The sequence below is a fragment of the Pleurodeles waltl genome, chromosome 6 (assembly GCF_031143425.1).
Source record: "Pleurodeles waltl isolate 20211129_DDA chromosome 6, aPleWal1.hap1.20221129, whole genome shotgun sequence".
Lineage (NCBI taxonomy): Eukaryota > Metazoa > Chordata > Amphibia > Caudata > Salamandridae > Pleurodeles > Pleurodeles waltl.
The window spans coordinates 1,439,248,305-1,439,269,451 of record NC_090445.1 but is presented as its reverse complement, the minus strand read 5'-3'; the positions used below and the strand labels follow the sequence as shown (position 1 = coordinate 1,439,269,451).

Here is a 21,147-nt window from a genome sequence, read left to right as displayed (position 1 = left end):
TTAACACATGCACTCTTCTGATGTCCAGTGTTGGGATCAGACTATTACAACTTGTTTTTCTTCATAGTCTGTGTGTCTGTTTCGGGCATGCTGCAAATGACTTGTCATCGTGTTTGCTGAATCCCACAATGCCCAGGGAGACACACTACACTTCTGTTTTTATTTTTCCATCATTGAGGCTGACGTTGTTAATCTGCAGCAGAAGCAAGGATCCATAACCAAGGATTGGAAAACAAATAGTTGCAGAGCAGAACTGGTGAAGATCGGACATAGAAAAGAGGCATTTTTTTGTTCAATGCCTCAAACGTTACAGCGCTTGAGCCAGGTCCTATCAAATTTGCCCATCCTGTAACATCTGCTACCCTTGGAAAGACCTTCATGAGGTTTTTGTTTTGTGTTTAACAATAGTTCGCACTCAAGATAACTAAACTATACAGAATATTCGACTGACTTCAAGAGGAAAGTGTAAGGACGAGCGGCCAAGACTGTTCTTTACTTGCCGGTAGGAATTTATTAGTTGAACAACCTCAAGACGAAGTAATATCCAAAACGGGGCACAGAGCCTCGACGAGATCAGCCATCCGTTAGCGTTGCATGGAATCCTCAGGCATTACTAGCTACGTCAAAGGATTCCATACCACGCAACGGCATTCTTGCCCACATCACCACACTTCTCCCCCCCTTATACAAAAATACAATAGGAATATAACAATCTGAATATTTAAAAACAAGCTTATGTGACAAGAAATCACTGGAATGAACAAAGAAAAAGAAAACTGAGTTTAGCCTAATAACTAGCTGAACCAATCACAAAAATTATTGTGTTATTATTACTATTATTATTATTTTTTTTTAAGGCAAAACAAAGTCCTGAAATTTTGTGGGCCTGTACCCTTTTCTCATACTCTTTCTTCTTCCAATAATTAATTGTTCGGCATGAACGCTATCCCCCATTCGTTTATTTTGATCCGAAGATTTGTGACAATGCTCCTCACTCCCCGCAATTCTACTCCGAACACTAGGATCTAAAGCTAACCTTGTGATACACCACCAACTGCCATATGTTAGTTTTGCAGCATTTCTGCGTACCTCTCGAATCTGTTGAGGTTCTTTGAACTTCGACATGCCTTTCTTGACTGCTAAGGGATCTTTTACTCTCACCCAATCACCAACCTGCAGATTATTATTACCTTGAACCCCACTCATTCTTTTCCTCCCCACTACGTCCAAATTGTTTCTTGGCACACTCCAAGCCTCCTTCAAGTTACTACCTTCATGAAACAACTCAATCATCCAAAAAGGACATAATTCAGTCGTCGCTACTCTGCCCCTCATTAGTTCAAAAGGGCTTTTACCAGTGGCGATATGAGGTGTAGTACGATGAGACCAGACTAATTCCTAAATGGCCTGACTTACCAACATGTTGCTCCTGAGAGCAGCTTGTATACACTCTACAAGCACACGATTAAAACGTTCTACAATGCTGTTGCTTTGGGGATGATATAATGGGGTTCTTATGTGTTTAATTACACATTTGCTTAAGAACGGACGCATCTCGGCAGATACAAATTCAACCCCATTGTCTGTCAAGATCTGTTCGGGGAACCCCTCACGACTGAAAACATCTCTCAAACATCTAATGACACTTTGTGTAGTTGGAAATCTTACAGGTAAAACTTCCACTCATCTTGAAAGATGATCCACCAACACAACAAAATATCTCATGTCAGGTGGTAACACATGATAGGGACCTAAAAAATCCAAACCAATTTTCTGCCAAGCTCTACCTGGTGACGGAACAAAAGAATCCCCCACTTCTTGTGTAATAAGTACTTTGTCACTTAAGCAGCATCTAGCGCAGTTTCTCACAAATTCCTCAATTTCTTTGTCCATCCTAGCCCACCAAAAGTCTGATCTCAATTTTCTTTTGGTTATGGTGGAGCCTAAGTGGCCAGAATGTGCTTTAATGATCAAATCTCTTCTAAAGCACTCAGGAGGAATGAGTTTATCACCCCTAATAAGTTTATCACTTTCAATGGACAATTCGTCTGACCTTCCAGAAAGGTTGTAACTCAGATGGCAAACTCTTCTCCTTTGGCCAACCAACCTCAACCAAATGATTTACTTTGCAGAGTAAATCATCCTTCTTTAATGACTCAACCCAAGACCCTTCCTCCAACATTTTATCAAATTCAGTAATGCATGCTACAAAACATTCCTCAATTTCAGCCTCCCACTCTAGTTCGTCATCCTCTCTGATAGGCAATGAGATAAACAGTCTGCTCTACTGTTTTTCCTGCCAGGAATATACTCAACCGAGAAATTGTTAGTCTGGCTATGCGAGCAGTGGAGCGTTAAATATTTTTTCCTGATAAAATTTCTACCAGAGGACGATGATCAGTTTTTTAGAATAAAATGTCTACCCCAAAGATATTGCTTACATTTTTCTACACTCCATACACAGGCTAAAAGTTCCTTCTCAATTACGAAATATTTCCGTTCCACTACTCGTAACGTTCTTGATGCAAAACCGATGGTACTTTCCTTGCCTTCACTAGAAACTTGTGTTAAGACTAAACTCAAACCATACTCACACGCATCTACCATAACTATGGTCTTACTACTTTCTGAAAAGGTTTGTAATACTGGGGATTTAACAATGCTTTGCTTAATCTGTTCAAATGCCTCATTGCACTCCTCAGACCAAACAAATTCTTGTTTTTTCTTAAGTATTGATCTGAGACTTTTGGAAAAATCCTTCCAAAATTTTGCATAAAATTCGCACAATCCTAGAAAAGATAACAACTGCTCTTTGGTCTCTGGTGAAGGAGCCTCAAGAATACTTTTTACCAATCCTGGCTTAGGTTTGACCCCCTTTTCAGATAATACATGACCGAGATACTCGATTTCCCTAGTCTTAAAAAAACACTTGTCCTTCCTTAGTGTAACCCCTCTATCCTCCAAAGTTTTCAGGACTTCTTCCAAAATTTCGTCATGTGCAATATCTGTGTCAGCAAAAATCAAAATATCATCCTGGAATATCACCACATTGGGGTTGTTGAGAAACATATCTGTCATCAATCTTTGAAATACAGCGCCAGCTGACGCTAGACCAAATGGCAACCTGCAAAATTGGAATGTCCCGTCAGGAGTCACAAAGGCAGTCAGGTGTCTTGAATTAACATCTAATTCAACTTGGTGATAGGCCTATCTTAAGTCTAATTTCGTAAACCAACTGGCAGAACCTACCTTCTTAATGAGGTCATCAATTCTTGGTAACTGGAAACTGTCAACCCAAATCACGTTATTCAAACTCCTCAAATCCACACACATTCTCAAATCCCCAGAACTCTTCTTTGCCAAAATTATGGGAGACAACCACAGGGTAGATTCCACTTTATTATACCCTGTTCGCACATGTCTTTAAGCAACTTGGATAAGTCTGTTCTCACACTAAAGGGAACATTTGTCAATTTATGTTTAACGGGTACCGCTCCTTGTTTTAACTTAATTGTGTGTGCGAAATCTGTTATTTTCCCTAAGTTGTCCTGAAATAACTTCTTAAACTTATGTTGACAGACATTAGCAGTGTCTAAAATAGTTTGAACACAATTAGCATCACTTCTCTCAATAGTCACAGGTTTTTCCCTACCTGGTTCGATGATCAATTTAAACTCAGCCTGGTGAATTAGTCCCAAGGCATTGATTCCTTTTCTAGCTCCATAAACTTTGCCTTGAATGGTTTCACTAAAAATAGACAATGAAGTCCAAAAGTACCCAATCAAGTCAATCTTCCTGCCTTCAAAAGCTAGTGTTGCAACATCAGGCGGAGAAAGGGTTTTTTCCGCCCAGAACTCATAGAATTTTTCTAGTGAAACAATTGTAATGCAAGCTCCTGTGTCTACCAATAATTTGACTGCAATTCCTCCAATTAACACATCAATGTCAGGATCTACTACTAACTTGTTGCGAGAGTGTCCCTGACCACTAATACAAATTCAGTGTCTTCATGTTGAACTGTCTCTTTGTCTCCCTCTAATACACATCGAACACTACTCTTATTAATGCTTCTACACACTTGTGAAAAATGTCCAAGTTTGTTGCAACTCCTACACTGTTGATTAGCAGCATGACAGTTCTTAAATGAGGAAATATGATTCGCAGAACCACATCTAAAACACATAGGGGGTCATTCCGAGTTTACTCCGTCAAATGACCGCTCCGACCGCGGGGGCCATTCAGACTTTCCCGCTGGGCCGGCGGGCGCCCGCCAAGGGAGCGCCCGTCGGCCCAGCGGGAAAGGCCCTGCAACATTGAAGCCGGCTCCGAATGGAGCCGGCGGTGTTGCAGGGGTGCGATGGGTGCAGTTGCACCCGTCGCGATTTTCACTTTCTGCTATGCAGACAGTGAAAATCATGCTGGGGCCCTGTTAGGGGGCCCCTGAACTGCCCATGCCAGTGGCATGGGCAGCGCAGGGGCCCCACGACAACCGTTCCCGCCATCCTGTTTCTTTTGGTGAAAACCGCCAGAAACAGGCTGGCGGGAAGGGGGTCGGAATCCCCATGTCGGCGCTGCTTGCAGCGCCGCCATGGAGGATTCTCCCAGCCGGGGGTAATCCGGCGGGAAACCGCCTGACCCGGCTGGGCGACCACGGCTCTACAGCCGCGGTCGGAATGCCAAATGAAGCACCGCCAGCCTGTTGCCGGTGCTTCCGGCTACATCGACCCTGGCGGGCATAGACCGCCAGGGTTGGAATGAGGGCCATAGTCTTGTGGTTGAACCTTGGCAACAAAGTATTTCTGGAAAATGAGATGGCCTCTTGTTTCCTTTCCGCACGGGCTGACTTCTTGTTATCATTGTTCTGTGAACCCAACATCGCACCTGAAACAGAAATGTTAGACAGAGACAACTCCAATTGCTTTGCATCCTCCAGCAAACATTCATTACTCTTTGCTATGTCGATAGCCTTATCTAGAGACAGGTCTTTGCATGTCAACAACTTTTCTTGGATCATTTTAGAATAACACCTCTCCAACAGGTCAGTGGACGCCTTATCAGACTCACCAACAGTAAGGACACACCGCGGTTTTAACAAGCTCAGCTTCACTACACAGGGAGGGAGATAATCACCCTGAATCCACCCACACCTCAATTTTGTTTTTATTCCTGCCTAGGGGAGACCGAGAATAAAATTTAGGAGGATGCCCCCTTAGACAGTTTTAATACTGGATCCCTTCGGACGCACTCCCTCCCCACCCCCCAAAACTAGGGTTCCAAAGAGATATTTTGTAGGAATTATCACTAAAACGTCCCCCTTTTTTGAGAGTCTGAGGTTAGTTGTAATACATAGGGACAAGGGTAGGGGGTACCTCTCGCCCTCTCCCTTTTCGTGTCAAGTTATGGATTGTAACCATCAGTGGCTCTTGAACTAGGTGTGTGCAATGTGCTGCAGCACCCCCATAAAACGTCAAAGAGTTTAGATGGGGAATGAGCATCAAAGGAGCACTTCAAAGGATCATTTTAGGCAGCATGTTTTGTTTTTTTACAAGAAACTCTGTTGAATATTCTGTGACTTTAGTGAGATGAACTTATTGAGCAGCATCCCCACTCTAAGAATAGTTCATGCACCACTGGGTAACCATAAAATCCCTTCCATGGGTTTTTAAAATAATGTAGGTAACAGGCAGCGTGTAGCCTTTTACCATTTTCTTTAGCTCACCTCCCGCTTTTCTATGTGAAATTGGCACTTGGAAGCCACCATCTAACTTAGTAGCACCTCTAACCAATTTTCAAAACATTTGAGGGATCGTCCAAAGGTGGGCCTGTTTTGTTTGTAAACATTTTTGTATTTAATAGTTTCACACGGATTTAACAAACCACCACAATGTTTTTAATAGAAATGCGCTTTATATATGCTGTTTCCCTATCTGGAACATAATTGTGTGTATGTTGAGAGATCATGCTTTCTGTATGTTTCCAAAGCATATTAATGTGTTTAGTGTACCCCATTTTGAGTTAAATTCTAGGGGGTCAAATCTTGCTCCATTATGTCACATATCCTGTTTAGAACATAAAGGCTTTGATTTGGCCTACACCCTACAAATAATTGTGCCTATCATTTAGCAGTTGACGAGTTCCTGCTAGCTTCTCTCAAGAACAGACAATTCAAATACAGTAATAAAAAATGATGGCCATTACTGCGTCTCATACAGTGCAAGAAGGAGGCTTAATGTCTTGACAGAACAGCTACTAATTATGATGCCAGTGAATTCATCATCATGGAAATATTTGGTTAGGCACAGCAACAGTCCTCTACTGGCCTATATTTAAATTGGTGTAATGGTCTTTGGAGCCATTGATATTGTGAAAACCCATATTTGCAATTTTAGGTATTGACCTGGGATATTGGCAAAATAGTTCCTCAAAAGCTGCCAAACTTGAAGGGCACAGTCGTCCTACAGTCCGGAGCGCCAAGGCCGGAAGACAACCCCAGTCTCAATGTACAGTTCAAGATTCAGCAGCTGGCTATCTCAGGTAAGAACAGCACCTCCAAATGTGGTTGACATCAAGGTCATGTAGTTGTGCATAGACTGCTAGGTTTGTACTGCTTGTTTATGTTAATGTTCGGCATTCAGTTTTACCTCGTCTGAAGATTTGCTGTATTGGGTAAAGCATCCCCGGGGGGCGTGGCCAAGCCGTTGGTAATGGCGGACTCGAGCTGAAGAAGCTCTGCATCTCGCCTGGCTTATCCGGTGCCATCTGGGGGGGGTCAGGAGACCGGCGACGGGGCCGGCATCAGCGGGACACGGGCCGAATTGGTGCTGCGTGCCGACTTGTCGGAGCGGCGTGCAGAGGAGTTGAGCCGGGGCCGCGTGGGCCGGCGGCCAGTGGTGTTTGGCCGGGAGGCGGTGCAGCTGCGCCGTGCGGCGTTGAGCACACGGCAGGGCCTGACCACAGGAGCGGACTCGGGGAGAGACTCAACAAAATATTGGTGCTCCAGTGGGGGGCGAAGACAAGGCTGCAGGTGCGGAGTGCGAGTGGGCTGCCTGCCGGCTCGCTGGAGGGGCAGGCAGAGGAGATGGGCCGGGTCCATGAGGATCTGCGGCCGGGCCGCGGTGCGGGCGTGCTGCGGAGGGGCCTGGCCGCAGGAGAGGGCCAGAGGAGGGTTTCCCAAAGCATTAGTGCCCCATCGGGGCACGGAGAAAACATCTGTGACTGCAGTGAACGCGTGGTTGCGTGTGCTGGCCTGCCGTGGCGGGCGCCTCGGCGCAGCGGGGGTTGGGCCGGCCCACGGACCACGCAGCCTAGATTGAAGGACTGACTTTGCCCTGGCAGATCACCTGGGACCCTTGGAAGCTGGCATTGGGACCGGGGACCTGGAGGTTGGAAGTAGAAGGCCAGCGTTGCAGCAGCTGGTGGCTGGGCTGCTCGTGCTGCCGCGCGGTGCTGGTTTGGTCGCACAGGCAAGCGGGCCCAGCCTGATTCAAGGACTGGTGCGGTGTCGAATGAAGCGACGTTGAAGGAGCCCGGGTGGTGGAGCGGTTGTTGGCTGCGAAGACAGCATCGGGAAGAGGTCCCCCTTTGGTGCCTATTGCTGTGGAATCCAGTACATGCGGAAGCTGGTGGTGTGGAGCTGGGAGCGGATCCTGAGTGTTCATTTTGACGTCGGACTGTTGGATCATTCATAGTGGTCCCTTGGCTTGATATCTCTGCACCAGCTGCGAACATTAGATGGTTCTGAGCTGCTGGAGTCGGCGGCATGGCCGCTGGTGAGAGATTGGGAACTGGTTGGAATCCTCCGTGGCCTAGATCATGGCGGGGATGGGGGCTGTCTTCGTTCTGGTACTGGAAATGGAAGGTCGCAGGACAGCCAGAAGCTGGATGCGGTACTAGCTGCGGTGGAGCGCATTGGAGACTTGTTGGAGCGGGCCCGCACATCATTGGAAGCCAAGATAGATAAGGTGACCAGTGACCTTGTCCTCTTGCACGCTGATCACCGTAAGCTTGGCGGACAAAACAGGTGTAATAGAGGCACGGGTGGTTGGAAGTCTGAGATGGGGAACGTGCTAGCACGTGTGGCGGAGCTGGAGCGTCGCATCGAGGATGCGGAGTGGCGCTCCAAGAGAAACAACATACAGGTGGTTGGTTTGCCGGAAGGTACCGAGGGCCGGGATGCAGTGGCATACTCGGAGAACTGGCTACGGGGGCTGGTGCCGGCAGGCACGCTAACGTCCTTTTTTTCGGTCGAGCAGGTGCATCGGATCCCCACGCGGCCGAGACCTCCGGGGAGTGGCCCCGTCCTTTCATAATTCGCCTCCTCCATTATGCGGACAGAGATGTTATACTTAAAACTGTGAGATCCTCGAGTGGATGATGCACAGGTACTGCTGTTTCTGGACTACACTCTGGCAGTGCAGAGGGATCGGGCCTCCTACATGCCCTTGAAGCGTAAACTCAGAGCTCTTGGCCTGGATTACTCGCTACTATTCCCCGCCAAGCTCCGCATTGTAGCCGAGAATAAGTCGCACTTCTTTACCACGCCGGAGGCAGCATGGGAGTGGCTCGAGTCAATGGGCCTGGGCCTGGGCCTCTGGTCGTACAGCGGAGCGTGCCAGCGGCGCGGAACAGGCGCAGTTGGGTCAGGCGCGGCAGGAAGGGCGGTGATGTGCCAGCGGAGGCCGTGGCACATGCCCCTGACCTGGAGCAGCTCATTCAGGAGAGGAGGGAGGCGATCCACTCTTCTGCGGCCATTAGTGCCTCCCCAATGGCGTTGGAGTCGGAAACTGAAATCTCGCAGCCACCTAGTGATCGACCTACCACGCCGGATCGACTTTCGGAGTTGGGCTCCGCCGGGGGCCCGCCTGTAACACCAGCCACGGCAGACAAACCTTTTTAGGTGCTGCAGGAGTTACGCTGGCTGACCGGTCACTGATGTGGCCGTCCGTTTGGAGTATTGAGCTGTCTGGACTCTAGTGAGAATGTGTTGTTAATATAAGCTGATGGTGGGCCTGGCCGCCTGGCGTGGGTCACTGTCCTGTGAGGGGCGGGTAGGTCATTGCTGGTATTGTAACTGTCTTTGTTTGCTGTTAACAACTGTGGCCGGCTGTCAGGGTTTTTCTTTCCCCCCCTTTCTGTTATCCACTATAGCCGGGTAGTCTGGTTTGTATGGGGCTTGCTTCCTTGTGAGTTTGGCCTGTCCCATTCTCCTACTAGCGGAGATTCACAACGTGTGATTGCGAGGTTGCATGTTTTCGTTGTTTGGTTTGGGCGGAGACCTGTTGTCTATCTGCTCTGGTATTGGTTATGTTTTGGCTATGCTGGAAGCCACATACAAGAGCACCTGATTAGATGTTGGGAGTCTGCTAGTGCAGTGCTGTGCGTGGGGTGGATGGGGGGGGGGGGTACCAGGCTCGTCGCGTCTTGAATTCATACACTGTGATTACTTGGAATGTGAGAGGCATACATACCCCTAAGCGCTGGTATGCTCTATAATCCTATCTTAGAAGGCACTCAGTGCACTTAGCTTTTCTGCAAGAGACCCATTTGGTGCACTTGGGGCTCCCCCGATTGCAGAGGCGCTGGAGAGGGCAGTTATATGCGACAGGTCACTCCACCTATGCTAGGGGTGCTCTGGTCTGGATTAGAGCAGGTGTCCCCTTTGCGGCAGAAGAGCAGATCATAGACCTGCAGGGTAGATTTGTCCTGGTTTGAGGGAGGCTGGCGGCCCGGGCCGTAGTGCTGGGCTCGATCTATGCTCTGAATGTAGATCAGACTTCCTTTCACACGGTCTGTCTCAGCACTTGGCGGGTTGGAGTGATTTTCCTTGGTTGCTAGGGGTGGGGACTTTAACAATGTACTAGACATTGATTTAGACCGTTACTTCCCCCCACTGCCATGTCCCCGTTTATGGTGGCTGCGCGTGGTTTAGTGACTTGGATGCAGCACTGGCAATTGATAGATATATGGGGGCAGCAGCATGCTGAGGACAGGGTTTATTCGTATTATTCTGCCCCGCACTCCCTGCATGTGCTCTTGGACAGGATACTTTGCACACGGAATCTGACCCCAGTGACACAGATTATCTGGGGCGTACGCATTCGGATCACAACCCGCAGCTTATGCGACTGAGCTGGGACTCTTCTCCTCCAGCTGTCCCCACTTGGAAGATTAGGCCGGAGCTCTTAGACGCTGCCTTTAGGGCGTCGCTGGGCACTGTGATCCTGGAATTCTTCGAGCATAATGATGGTACGGCTTCGTCGGGCTTGCTGGAATGGGATGCCTTTAAGGTCTTCTTTCAAGGGCATTGCCTGGGGACTCAGTGGAATCTGCGCCGCTCCATCGAGCGTGAGCTGGCTCGGATAGAGCAAGACACGCTGCGACCAGAGAGGGAAACGACTGGTGGCCTTGTAGAGGAGTGACTGCTGCCAGCAGCCCGTGGCGAGCGTCTGTAGCTGCTTGAGCAGCTGCGCTGTCTGAACTACGCCGCGAACTCTGCGGGGAACACATGTCTCGGCTGACAAGACGGGCAGGCTACTGGCCTGGCTGATTCGACGCGATTGCGAGAAGGGCCCGGTTATGGAGGTTCGCTCGCAGGCTGGAGGAACGATATATATGCCTGGGGAAATACAGTCCATGCGGCACTACGAGGCGCTCTATGCCTCAAGTGTGCTTCCAATGGTGTGGTCTTGTAGCGACTTTCTTGCTGGAGTGGAACTCCCACGTCTGGAGGAGGAGCAGATCGGAGCGCTTGAGGAGCCTCTTGACCTTGAGGAGATAAAGTCCAGTATTGGTGAGCTAGCATCTGGTCAAACGCCGAGCCCAGATGGTGTACGGGCTGACTTTTACAAAGTTTTTGCTTCCACTCCGGTGCCCGGATTGCTCCGTGTGTATGAGGAGGCAGTTCGGAGGGTCTGTTTGACGGCATCTCAGAGAGAGGCACTGTTGGTATCCCTTCCCAAGCCTGGGAGGGATCCGGTGGAGTTGGGCTTGTATCGGCCACTGGCGATGCTGAACGCTGACTACAAAATCCTGGCCAAAGCACTAGCAATGCGTCTTGCGCCGAGAGTACGGGATCTGGTGCACCCGGATCAGAACGGGTTTGTGCCGGCAAGGGATACGTCGCACAATATCAGGCGGCTGTTTCGCATTATGCAATAAGCGAGACGGGATTGGCCCTGGCGGGATGTCTTGTCTTGGATTTAGACAAGGCTTTTGATTCTCTAGAATGGTCTTATCTGTTCGGGGTATTGTAGCGGTTTGGCATTGGACCCCACTTCATTCGGATGGTTAAGCTGTTATATACTGAGCCGCAGTAAAACGGATAAAGTTGGGGGGCATGGTATAAGAACCGGTCCATGTGTGCAGGGGTGCGAGGCAGGGCTGCCCTCTTTCCCCATTGTTGTTTTCACTTGCCATGGAGCCCCTGGCAGCGGCCCTGCATAGCGTAGGAGCTGAATGGGGTATTACCCTGGGGGATGGCCTGCACGTGGTATCCCTGTATGCTGATGACCTCCTCCTGTATTTTAGGGATGTTACGCGGATCCCTCCGGAGGTTGGGACGCTGCTGCAGCGATTTGCTTTGTTGTCTGGCCTCAGGGTCAATTGGTCCAAATCATGCCTCTTTCCTTTTGACTCTATGCTCCCGAATCCAGAGCTTTGCCTTGCTGGGAGTCCTGTCCCGTGGCAGCCACACACATTCCGGTATTTGGGTGTCCGTATTTATCATCGGGAGAGGGACCTACTTGACTGCAACCTTACGAGAGTGGTGTCCTCGATCAAATCCCAGATGACTTTTTGGCAGCCGCTGCCGGTGGCCGTTAGAATAGCGCTCCTAAAAATGGTAGTCTTACCGCGTCTATTATATTACTTTTCTAACCTTCCGCATTACATTCCCCCCAGCTTCTTTAGGAGTTTTAGAATCAGAGTTGAGGGAATTTATCTGGAATGGGAGCCGTTGCAGAGTCGCGCTGAAAAACTGTACTGGCCATTGGAGAGAGGTGGACTGGCGGTTCCTAATCTAGAGCACTACTACCTGGCCTCTCAGCTCCAGTGGGTGTCCAGATGGCTGGCGGGCCACCACCTGGCGGATATGGCGTCTGAGCAGGGTACTTGGGCTCTACTGAAGGTTTTGCACTTATTTCATCCACTCGCATGCGTGCCAATGCCGAATCAATTATTCCTCAAGGTGGCGTATAGCTGTTATCGTAGGTCCCTTTGTCTCACTGGGCGGGTGGTCCGATTCGCTCCAGCCTTGGTGCTGTTGGGCACTCCACGTGGCCTAGGATCACGTCGGGCTCGGAGCTGCGCACGTGTCATGAAGCGGAGTTGTATACGCTAGGTGATCTCTATGAGGATGGCCAGCTGCTCTAGTTTTCTAGGCTTCAGGGATTGGGGCTGCCGTCAGGGCAGTTTTTGCTATATAATTCGTTGTTGAGGGCTCTGAGATCCAGGTGGGGTGATGTGTCGGTGGCTCCCCCACACACTTGCTGATACAATACCTGCAGGTGATAGGCCGGCGGTTGATCAGTTGGTTTACTGACGCGCTGCGGGTACATACAGTTCTTGAATGCGATGCGGGCGGCCTGGGAGGAGGATGTAGGCAGTTCAATTACAGATACGCTGTGGAGGTTAGCTCTTTCTGGCCACCTTAACATACCCCGCAACTCTAGATTTCGTTTTAATCCAATTCTACATCATTCACAGGGCCTACCTCACTCCAGCCCGAGTGAACAGATATTTTGCTTGTCAGCTTGTCCCCGCTGCTTTTACGTAAATGCAGACTTGTTACATATGCTATGGTCCTGCCCAACCTTGGGCTGCTTCTGGAAGGTATGGTGGGCTGCCTGTTGGAGTGCACAACACCACAGGTTCCGTTCACCTGGGAAGTGTGTGTGCTAGGACTTTTTCCCAGAGGTGACCAGCATAGAGCTGCGGTGCGATTTAAGGACCTGGGGTTGACCACGGCTAAACGTCTGGTGACTCATGGGTGGAAGTCGTCTGACCCACCGTCTGTGCAGGCCTGGACATATTCTTTTGAGGTGTGGGCGGGAGCAGAGGGAGTGGCGTTGAAAAGAGAAGACGCGTTAGGGCTGCGCAAATATCCGTTGTCAGATAGCTGGGAGGAGATGCCACTGCACCTGCGGAATGTGAGTGGGGGCCCTGCTGTGGAGGAATCGGTCTAGGGTGGATGTGTGCCTACTGGGGAGGGGAGCGGTGCGACTGGGTGGGTGTATGCCCGATGGCTTGATCTGATGCAGAATTAGTGAGCTAAAGGGCGATGTTGATCTGGAGCCAATATGGGGCTCTGCCCTCCCCTGGTATGTTGGGTTGATGCAGAGTGGTTCCCCATACCGATTATAGCGCGCTTGAATTGCAATCCGTTATCTGTATAAATAGTATCCAGCAGTTGTTATTGTTCATACTGTTATTTGTAATCTGTTTACATTATCTGCCTACCAGCAAGAAATACCCATGCTCAATTATGGGTGGGGATGAACTGACCTTTCGGACTGATTTGCTGAACCATGCAATTGCTTGTCATCCCTTCAAGGACGTATAAGCTTCAAGCATCTGGCGTATGCATGCCCTATCTAGGACTTACATAACTGTTAATGGTGGGCTGTGGGTGCTTGGGTTAACTATGGCTTACTGTATTGGTTGGAGGCTTGGTTACATCTTGTTCTGACACCTACCTTTTTTCGCACGTGGGTACACAAGAGAATTGTAATTGCACAATGGCGATTATCCAAATGCTGTCGATCTTTTGGTGTTATGATGAGACAAAATGCTAATAAACAGATTTATGGAAAAAAAAGGGGTAAAGCATCCCCTCTGTACTCTAAGCGTTTGTCTCTGGCTTCTAATGTCTAGTACCATATGAGTTGTATGCGTCTTTCAAAGATACCCACCAGTAGTAGGAATGTCAAAATTATTTAAAACATTGTATAAATGCCATTGGTCAATCGTTTAACCATTAACTTAAACAAAATACACATAAGGAAACAGGTTGTTATCAGGTGTCCTCATTAAAACAAAACTAAGTTATGTGTGAAGCTTAATGCACACACATTGCAAATATTGAGTCAGTTCTCACAATGAAACAGTTGGTATTGTTTTAAATGTGTACACTGAACGAGCATGGGGTGAAGAATATTCTGTTGGTCGAGGAACTACTTCCTGGGTGGTCAGTGCTCGTACTGGCAGCATTTAGACATTGATAGATAACTTAAGTCCAGTGTTTCTCCCAGACTTGTGCTGCCCAGCTGTTTCATACATATTTGGGACCCAGTGGATTTGCTGTGTTGGCAGGTTCTTTTGAGCGCTGAATTACTTTTGATATAGGCTCTTTGTTAATGTTTACTGTAACTGGATCGTGATTGCCACCTCTTCCTCTCCTGCTGCAGGGCTGAAGGTCAATCGACTGGACATGTATGGAGAGAAATACAAACCCTTCAAAGGAGTGAAGTATATGACCAAAGCAGGGAAGTTTCAGGTCCGGACGTGAGTCGCAGAGCACCCCAAGGACAATAGCATTTTTAAATTACTTTTGGATCTAGCAATCAGATGCTGCAACGAACATTTGGGAAGAAGAAGGGAACTGGTGCACAATGTTCGTTCGGATTGACTGGGATTTTGTCCTCCAGACAAGGGAACCTTTTCTCCTGGGCACTTGTAGTATTAATGATAGGAGAAGAATTTGTGTGTTAGGTTTCGTTGAAGGATTTGCAGAGCACATGGTACTGTTATTGCTTTGAGGGAAAACATGTTCACCTGTTACTGCTGCAGAGAAGGTGATCTTATCCACATTGTATAGTCATGATGGTGAGGGCAAGTGCAGGACAAATCAATTCAGTGTACATCCAGGAGCACACTTGAACATCTGTTCATTGTGTGTTTTTACCATTTCTGTTTAGTGATAAGACAAATGTTCTGCTGCCTGTCTGCTATGAAAACACTTTGCACACTAGGAGGTATTGAATGTTAGTAACGTGTCGCCTTTATCCAGTTGCCTTAGTTCTCACCTGCCATTGGCAAGTAAAAAAAAAAGTAGCCTCTAAGTAGAAGTGCCGTTAACAAATTCCTAAACACCACTTTTTCTATATCTTAGGGTGGAGGATATGCGTTAGTTAAGTTGCCTTACTGTGTGTTAAATGATGTCACTTTTCCTAGATGAAATCTTTCACGTGCACAACCTTTGTGATCCATTAAGAAGTTCATATGTAACGTTTATTGTAAATTAGAGAACCTGGAAGGGCAAACTAATCTATAATTGTCTTTGCACAGGAGGCTTTGTATATGTTTATATAAAATATGAACTATGTTGTGTGTACCCAAAAAGGGTCCTCATTTCTGGCCTTGATTTGCTCAGTAAATTATTCACACTTTTCTCCTCTGATGTTTCCTATATCTCCCAAAGAGATTATTGTTGATCATGGTGGAAAGTTATGTATAGCACAGAACATGTCTGTCGATGATGGAGCTCCTTACAGTGTTGTGGAATGTCTGCAGAGGTTGACTTCAGGACTATTTACATTTTGGACAGGTTGTATATTCGAATCAGAGTTAAGTGTTTTCAGAACCCAGATCAGAGTGTTTCCATCTTATGTTCCATTACTTTGCTTTCATTCACTCCAGTGTGCGTTTGATCCTACTGATCTCACCAAGGTGTTGCTTCCTGCCAAAGCACAGTGCTGGTGAAGTCGTATTACTTCTTTCAAGTGTCAGGGCCCACCACCTGTCAGATAGAAAGGGCTTGCTTTTCTGTCGGAAAGCCGCTGCAAAAATTGTGCCCTTTCTATGGGCTCCTAAAACTAGCCACATCAAGGGTCACATGACCAGCCAGTGCCAGTAACTGATGGCTCCCCCTCCAACGAGAAATAGCCATCCTCCTAGTAGGTCAGGCATCATCCACTGTTCGCGAACAACAAAAGCTGGACTCCTCTTTTGGCCTGGAAGGTTTGATTGACAGACTCCGCGATACTACAGGGAGTGCAGAATTATTAGGCAAGTAGTATTTTTGAGGATTAATTTTATTATTGAACAACAACCATGTTCTCAATGAACCCAACAAACTCATTAATATCAAAGCTGAATATTTTTGGAAGTAGTTTGTAGTTTGTTTTTAGTTTTAGCTATGTTAGGGGGATATCTGTGTGTGCAGGTGACTATTACTGTGCATAATTATTAGGCAACTTAACAAAAAAATATATATACCCATTTCAATTATTTATTATTACCAGTGAAACCAATATAACATCTCAACATTCACAAATATACATTTCTGACATTCAAAAACAAAACAAAAACAAATCAGTGACCAATATAGCCACCTTTCTTTGCAAGGACACTCAAAAGCCTGCCATCCATGGATTCTGTCAGTGTTTTGATCTGTTCACCATCAACATTGCGTGCAGCAGCAACCACAGCCTCCCAGACACTGTTCAGAGAGGTGTACTGTTTTCCCTCCTTGTAAATCTCACATTTGATGATGGACCACAGGTTCTCAATGGGGTTCAGATCAGGTGAACAAGGAGGCCATGTCATTAGATTTCCTTCTTTTATACCCTTTCTTGCCAGCCACGCTGTGGAGTACTTGGACGCGTGTGATGGAGCATTGTCCTGCATGAAAATCATGTTTTTCTTGAAGGATGCAGACTTCTTCCTGTACCACTGCTTGAAGAAGGTGTCTTCCAGGAACTGGCAGTAGGACTGGGAGTTGAGCTTGACTCCATCCTCAACCCGAAAAGGCCCCAGAAGCTCATCTTTGATGATACCAGCCCAAACCAGTACTCCACCTCCACCTTGCTGGCGTCTGAGTCAGATTGGAGCTCTCTGCCCTTTACCAATCCAGCCACGGGCCCATCCATCTGGCCCATCAAGACTCACTCTCATTTCATCAGTCCATAAAACCTTAGAAAAATCAGTCTTGAGATATTTCTTGGCCCAGTCTTGACGTTTCAGCTTGTGTGTCTTGTTCAGTGGTGGTCGTCTTTCAGCCTTTCTTACCTTGGCAATGTCTCTGAGTATTGCACACCTTGTGCTTTTGGGCACTCCAGTGATGTTGCAGCTCTGAAATATGGCCAAACTGGTGGCAAGTGGCATCGTGGCAGCTGCACGCTTGACTTTTCTCAGTTCATGGGCAGTTATTTTGCGCCTTGGTTTTTCCACACGCTTCTTGCGACCCTGTTGACTATTTTGAATGAAACGCTTGATTGTTCGATGATCACGCTTCAGAAGCTTTGCAATTTTAAGAGTGCTGCATCCCTCTGCAAGATATCTCACTATTTTTTACTTTTCTGAGCCTGTCAAGTCCTTCTTTTGACCCATTTTGCCAAAGGAAAGGAAGTTGCCTAATAATTATGCACACCTGATATAGGGTGTTGATGTCATTAGACCACACCCCTTCTCATTACAGAGATGCACATCACCTAATATGCTTAATTGGTAGTAGGCTTTCGAGCCTATACAGCTTGGAGTAAGACAACATGCATAAAGAGGATGATGTGGTCAAAATACTAATTTGCCTAATAATTCTGCACTCCCTGTATGTCCAGCAACTTGCACCACTGGTTAGTAGGGCTCAGCTTAACGTGCACCCTAACCACATACTCATGCGCCAACTTGCATGCCTCAGCTGCTCACATCATTCATGTGTGGCTAACACACAAACGTATCAACATCTCGCTCCTCTTCTTCCTCTGTAGACAAATTGAACACATGCTGCACATTTGGCTGATCACTGCACACTGGAGCCCAACAATCAGTGTGTATGACATCTATGCTGTTTTTAAAAACAGGAATGACACTTCCACATTTCCACTCACAAACTCAGTGTCTTGATCCTAGAAAGCTACAATATTCAGCCTCTGGATCGACCCTATAGAAAAGAAGGTGGCAGTGAGGCCATTCACTGATAAGAGCCTCGCATACTGTAGCAACAGCATTTATTTTGATCTCCTACAAGCTCATCTCCTGGCAGTTGCTATCAGCCACTCAAATTGTCACCTTACATCTAATCTACACCTGCTTTTAACAGCTTCATCTTGACCTATGAAATGGCTGATCCATTATAATAGTACCAACCAGCCACTTGCACATCTTCCTTTCTGATTTCAACCTTCTCAGTCAATTCACACAGCAAGACCATAGAAGGTTTTCTTTCACTTCTGAAGACTAGTGACATGTTGATACAACAGCAATGTCATAGATTTCATTTGCTTATCCATTACCAATCTCGCCTGCTGTGCCCCACTCACTTCACAAGGATTGGACTGACCCAGTTGTCATCGAACATCATTCTTCTGTACAGATCACTGGGGGGAGGGGGGAGGGGGGGGGGGGGTCAAGGGTTCAAGGCCATCAGTGACTGCATATCCTACCCAAGCCCTATCTCTTGAACATTTCACATAAATGGGCAGTCTTGTCATCCAAGAAAATTGATAACAATAAAGTGGGTGGCAGCAAGAGCCAACACCCCATGAATCCCCCTACAGTGCACCCCCCAAGGTCCCCCTTCAACTGTCTGTTGGCCACCATTAAAGACACCTCTGTACAATGAAGGCCATTCCTTATAAGCATTACCTCATTACTGTGCAGTTGTTAAGTCTAGAAGTGGTGAATGTCTCTGATCACTACTCAACACCTCTTATATTTAAAGTGTCTTCAAAAACATTATGAAGGCCAGTCAAAGCCTTTCTGAACAAATCTAATCTGGCCGCTGAAGATCTTGCAGCCAACCACCCAACTACTCTTCCTCAGAAACCTCATTGAAAAAAAACATCTTGGCCCAGATTTTATATCCAGGTCCCTCCAGTTGTAACTGCCAAGACGTATCCAGGAAGAGTGTGAAGCACTTGCAATACCACAGTAGTCACACAGTAACTTATCACATCTGAAAGGAACCACACAGTGTTGGAAAAATACTTTATCACAGGACCACCAAAACTAGATTACTATAGGCAAACCACCCTTCTGCCCTCTGGAGGTAAGTGCACACAAAATATACAAAGGTAAGTATTAAGAAATAGCATAAAATAGTAAGGGCCCTTGGGGGGGTGTGGGGGGGGGGGGGGGGGTGGAGTTAACCCATATACAAAAAAAGTGGAATGCGAGAATTGGTCCCCACACCAGAGGATATGGAGTAGATAGCCAAGGGCTGCGAGAGAGTGGAACTCCAAGAGGTAAGTATCTAGAAGATCCCTAGTGACCAGGAGTGGTAAGCGGACTTGTAAAGGGAATATTGCAAAAGTGGGACCACGCTGGTGGAATCCAGCAGTGGATTCCAGATGAAGAGGACCTGCAAAAGAAGGGAACAGAGTCCAGGTCACTCAGGAGTGTCCAGGTGGGCAGGAGGCAATGCCCACCCTTCTGGGTCAACTGTGATGGATGTAGTCTGGCTGTGGGGTCCAGGAGCTGCAGAGGAGTCCCTTAAGTCACCTAGGAGCTGTCCCTTGTTGGTCGCCAGATTGCAGATGGGTCAGTGGGCAGGAGGACCACCAACAAGCACAAGCACATGCAACAGGAGCTGTTGGAGATTTGCAGAGCTGCACAGAACTAGGAAGGTCCTGGGGACTCAACCTTTGGAAGGGAGTCCGGGCTGACCCTGAGAAGACAGGAGAGCCAGCAGAAGCAGTCTGAGGCCCCACAAGCAACCCACTGGCAGCAGGCACAGTAAGTCACAGTGAGGCCCAATCAGCACATCTGAGGAGAAGTCCCATGTCGTTGGAGCTGCAGAGAGGAGACTGTCCTTGCAGAGGTAGAGTGCTTGGGCAGAGGGCTACTTGGAGCCTAAAGATCCCTCACAGCAGGAGTCAACAAGCCTTGGTTGCTGCAACAGTTGTGGCGCACACAGGTTCTGTCTTGGAGGGAGAGGCAAGGACTCACCGTCTCCAAAGTTGGACAGAAGGCAGAGAGAACTCAGAGGATCCCTCAGAACCACCACCTGTGTTGGAGAGCCAGGAGCCAAAGAGGTCTTTGCAGAGGAGTCCTGGTAGAATCTTGCACAACGAATCTGGAGACCCACCCACAAGGTAGTCCCTAAATAGCCCAGAAAAGGGGCTTGGACACTCACTGAGGGGACCGCATATCAGACGGGGTCACTGACCTCGGCTACCTAACCTGACCAGTCAGATGCTCCTAGGAGCTCTGCACATCTTGTTTTCAAGATGGGAGAACCAAGTGGCCATCTAAAGGAGCTCTGGGCACCCTGCCTGAGGTCGTGATGGACACGGGAGTGGTCACTCCCCTTTCCTTTGTCCAGTTTTGCACCAGAGGGAGGAAGGGATACCCCTGGACTGGTGCTAACCGAATTATGCAAGGAGGGTACCAAATGCACCCTTCAAAGCAGTCTGATGGCGTGGGGAGGCTACCCCTCCCTGGCCCAACAACACCTTTTTCCAAGGGAGAGGAGGTTGCATCCCCTCTCCCACAGAAAATCTTTTGTTCTGCCTCCCCCTGCTTGAGCTGGTCAAGCAGCAGATGGGCGGCATCCTGTCAGATGGGCTGAAGCAGAATGGGCTGCTCGCAGACCCTAAAATACTGGTAGGAGCAGTACTGGGGTCCTATAAGGAACCCCCAGAGTGCATTGAATCATGCCCCCAATACTGGCATCAGTATTGGGGGCTGTTTCTGACATGTTTGATACCCAACATGCATCTAAATTTGGAGGAGAGCACACAATCACTGCATACCGATCCTTGAAAGACAGCTATTTGAGTCAAGCAAGAGTTGTGATGATATGCTAGGATGTTTTGGTAAGGAAACAGACTTTGTTCTAAAAAGAAAGAAAAAAATCGGGCCGCCCTTCCAAATTTTTCATAATTATTATATTAAACTGGTAATGTTTAAATATGTCTAGACTTGTTTAAATATTGCAGTTAAGTTCTGTTACTGATTTAAAATTGCAATCAAATATGCGATTGCCAGACATATATTTCTGGTCAGGCAGGCCTTACGAAAATGTAAAAGGATCCACAGTGTGATTATTAGAAATGGGAGTGAGGTGTTTGAGGAAGATTTGGAGTCCTTTCCCTTTTGACACCTTCTCCCAGCAAGGATATAAATGCTAAAAAAAATGTAAGTGATGGCCCATTACAGAGCGGCTAACTGCTGCTCACTAAAACAAAACACTCGTATAAGTATAATGCTTCT

The 21,147-nt window shown here is 47.6% G+C and overlaps 1 protein-coding gene across 5 annotated transcripts in view; it reads left to right on the top strand.

The window, feature by feature from the left end:
- The window catches only part of AP3M1 (adaptor related protein complex 3 subunit mu 1), a 93,522-nt gene extending 78,138 nt beyond the window's left edge, over positions 1-15,384 (top strand). For 3 of the 5 annotated variants that reach the window (XM_069240841.1, XM_069240840.1, XM_069240839.1), the window contains 2 exons: positions 6,390-6,534; positions 14,403-15,384. In XM_069240841.1, the coding sequence (XP_069096942.1) occupies positions 6,390-6,534; positions 14,403-14,503 (246 nt within the window). In that variant the 3' untranslated portion in view covers positions 14,504-15,384. The remainder of the gene's footprint in view (positions 1-6,389; positions 6,535-14,402) is intronic. The other 2 variants (XM_069240842.1, XM_069240843.1) reach the window with 1 other exon arrangement.
- The last annotated feature ends 5,763 nt before the right edge of the window (positions 15,385-21,147 follow it).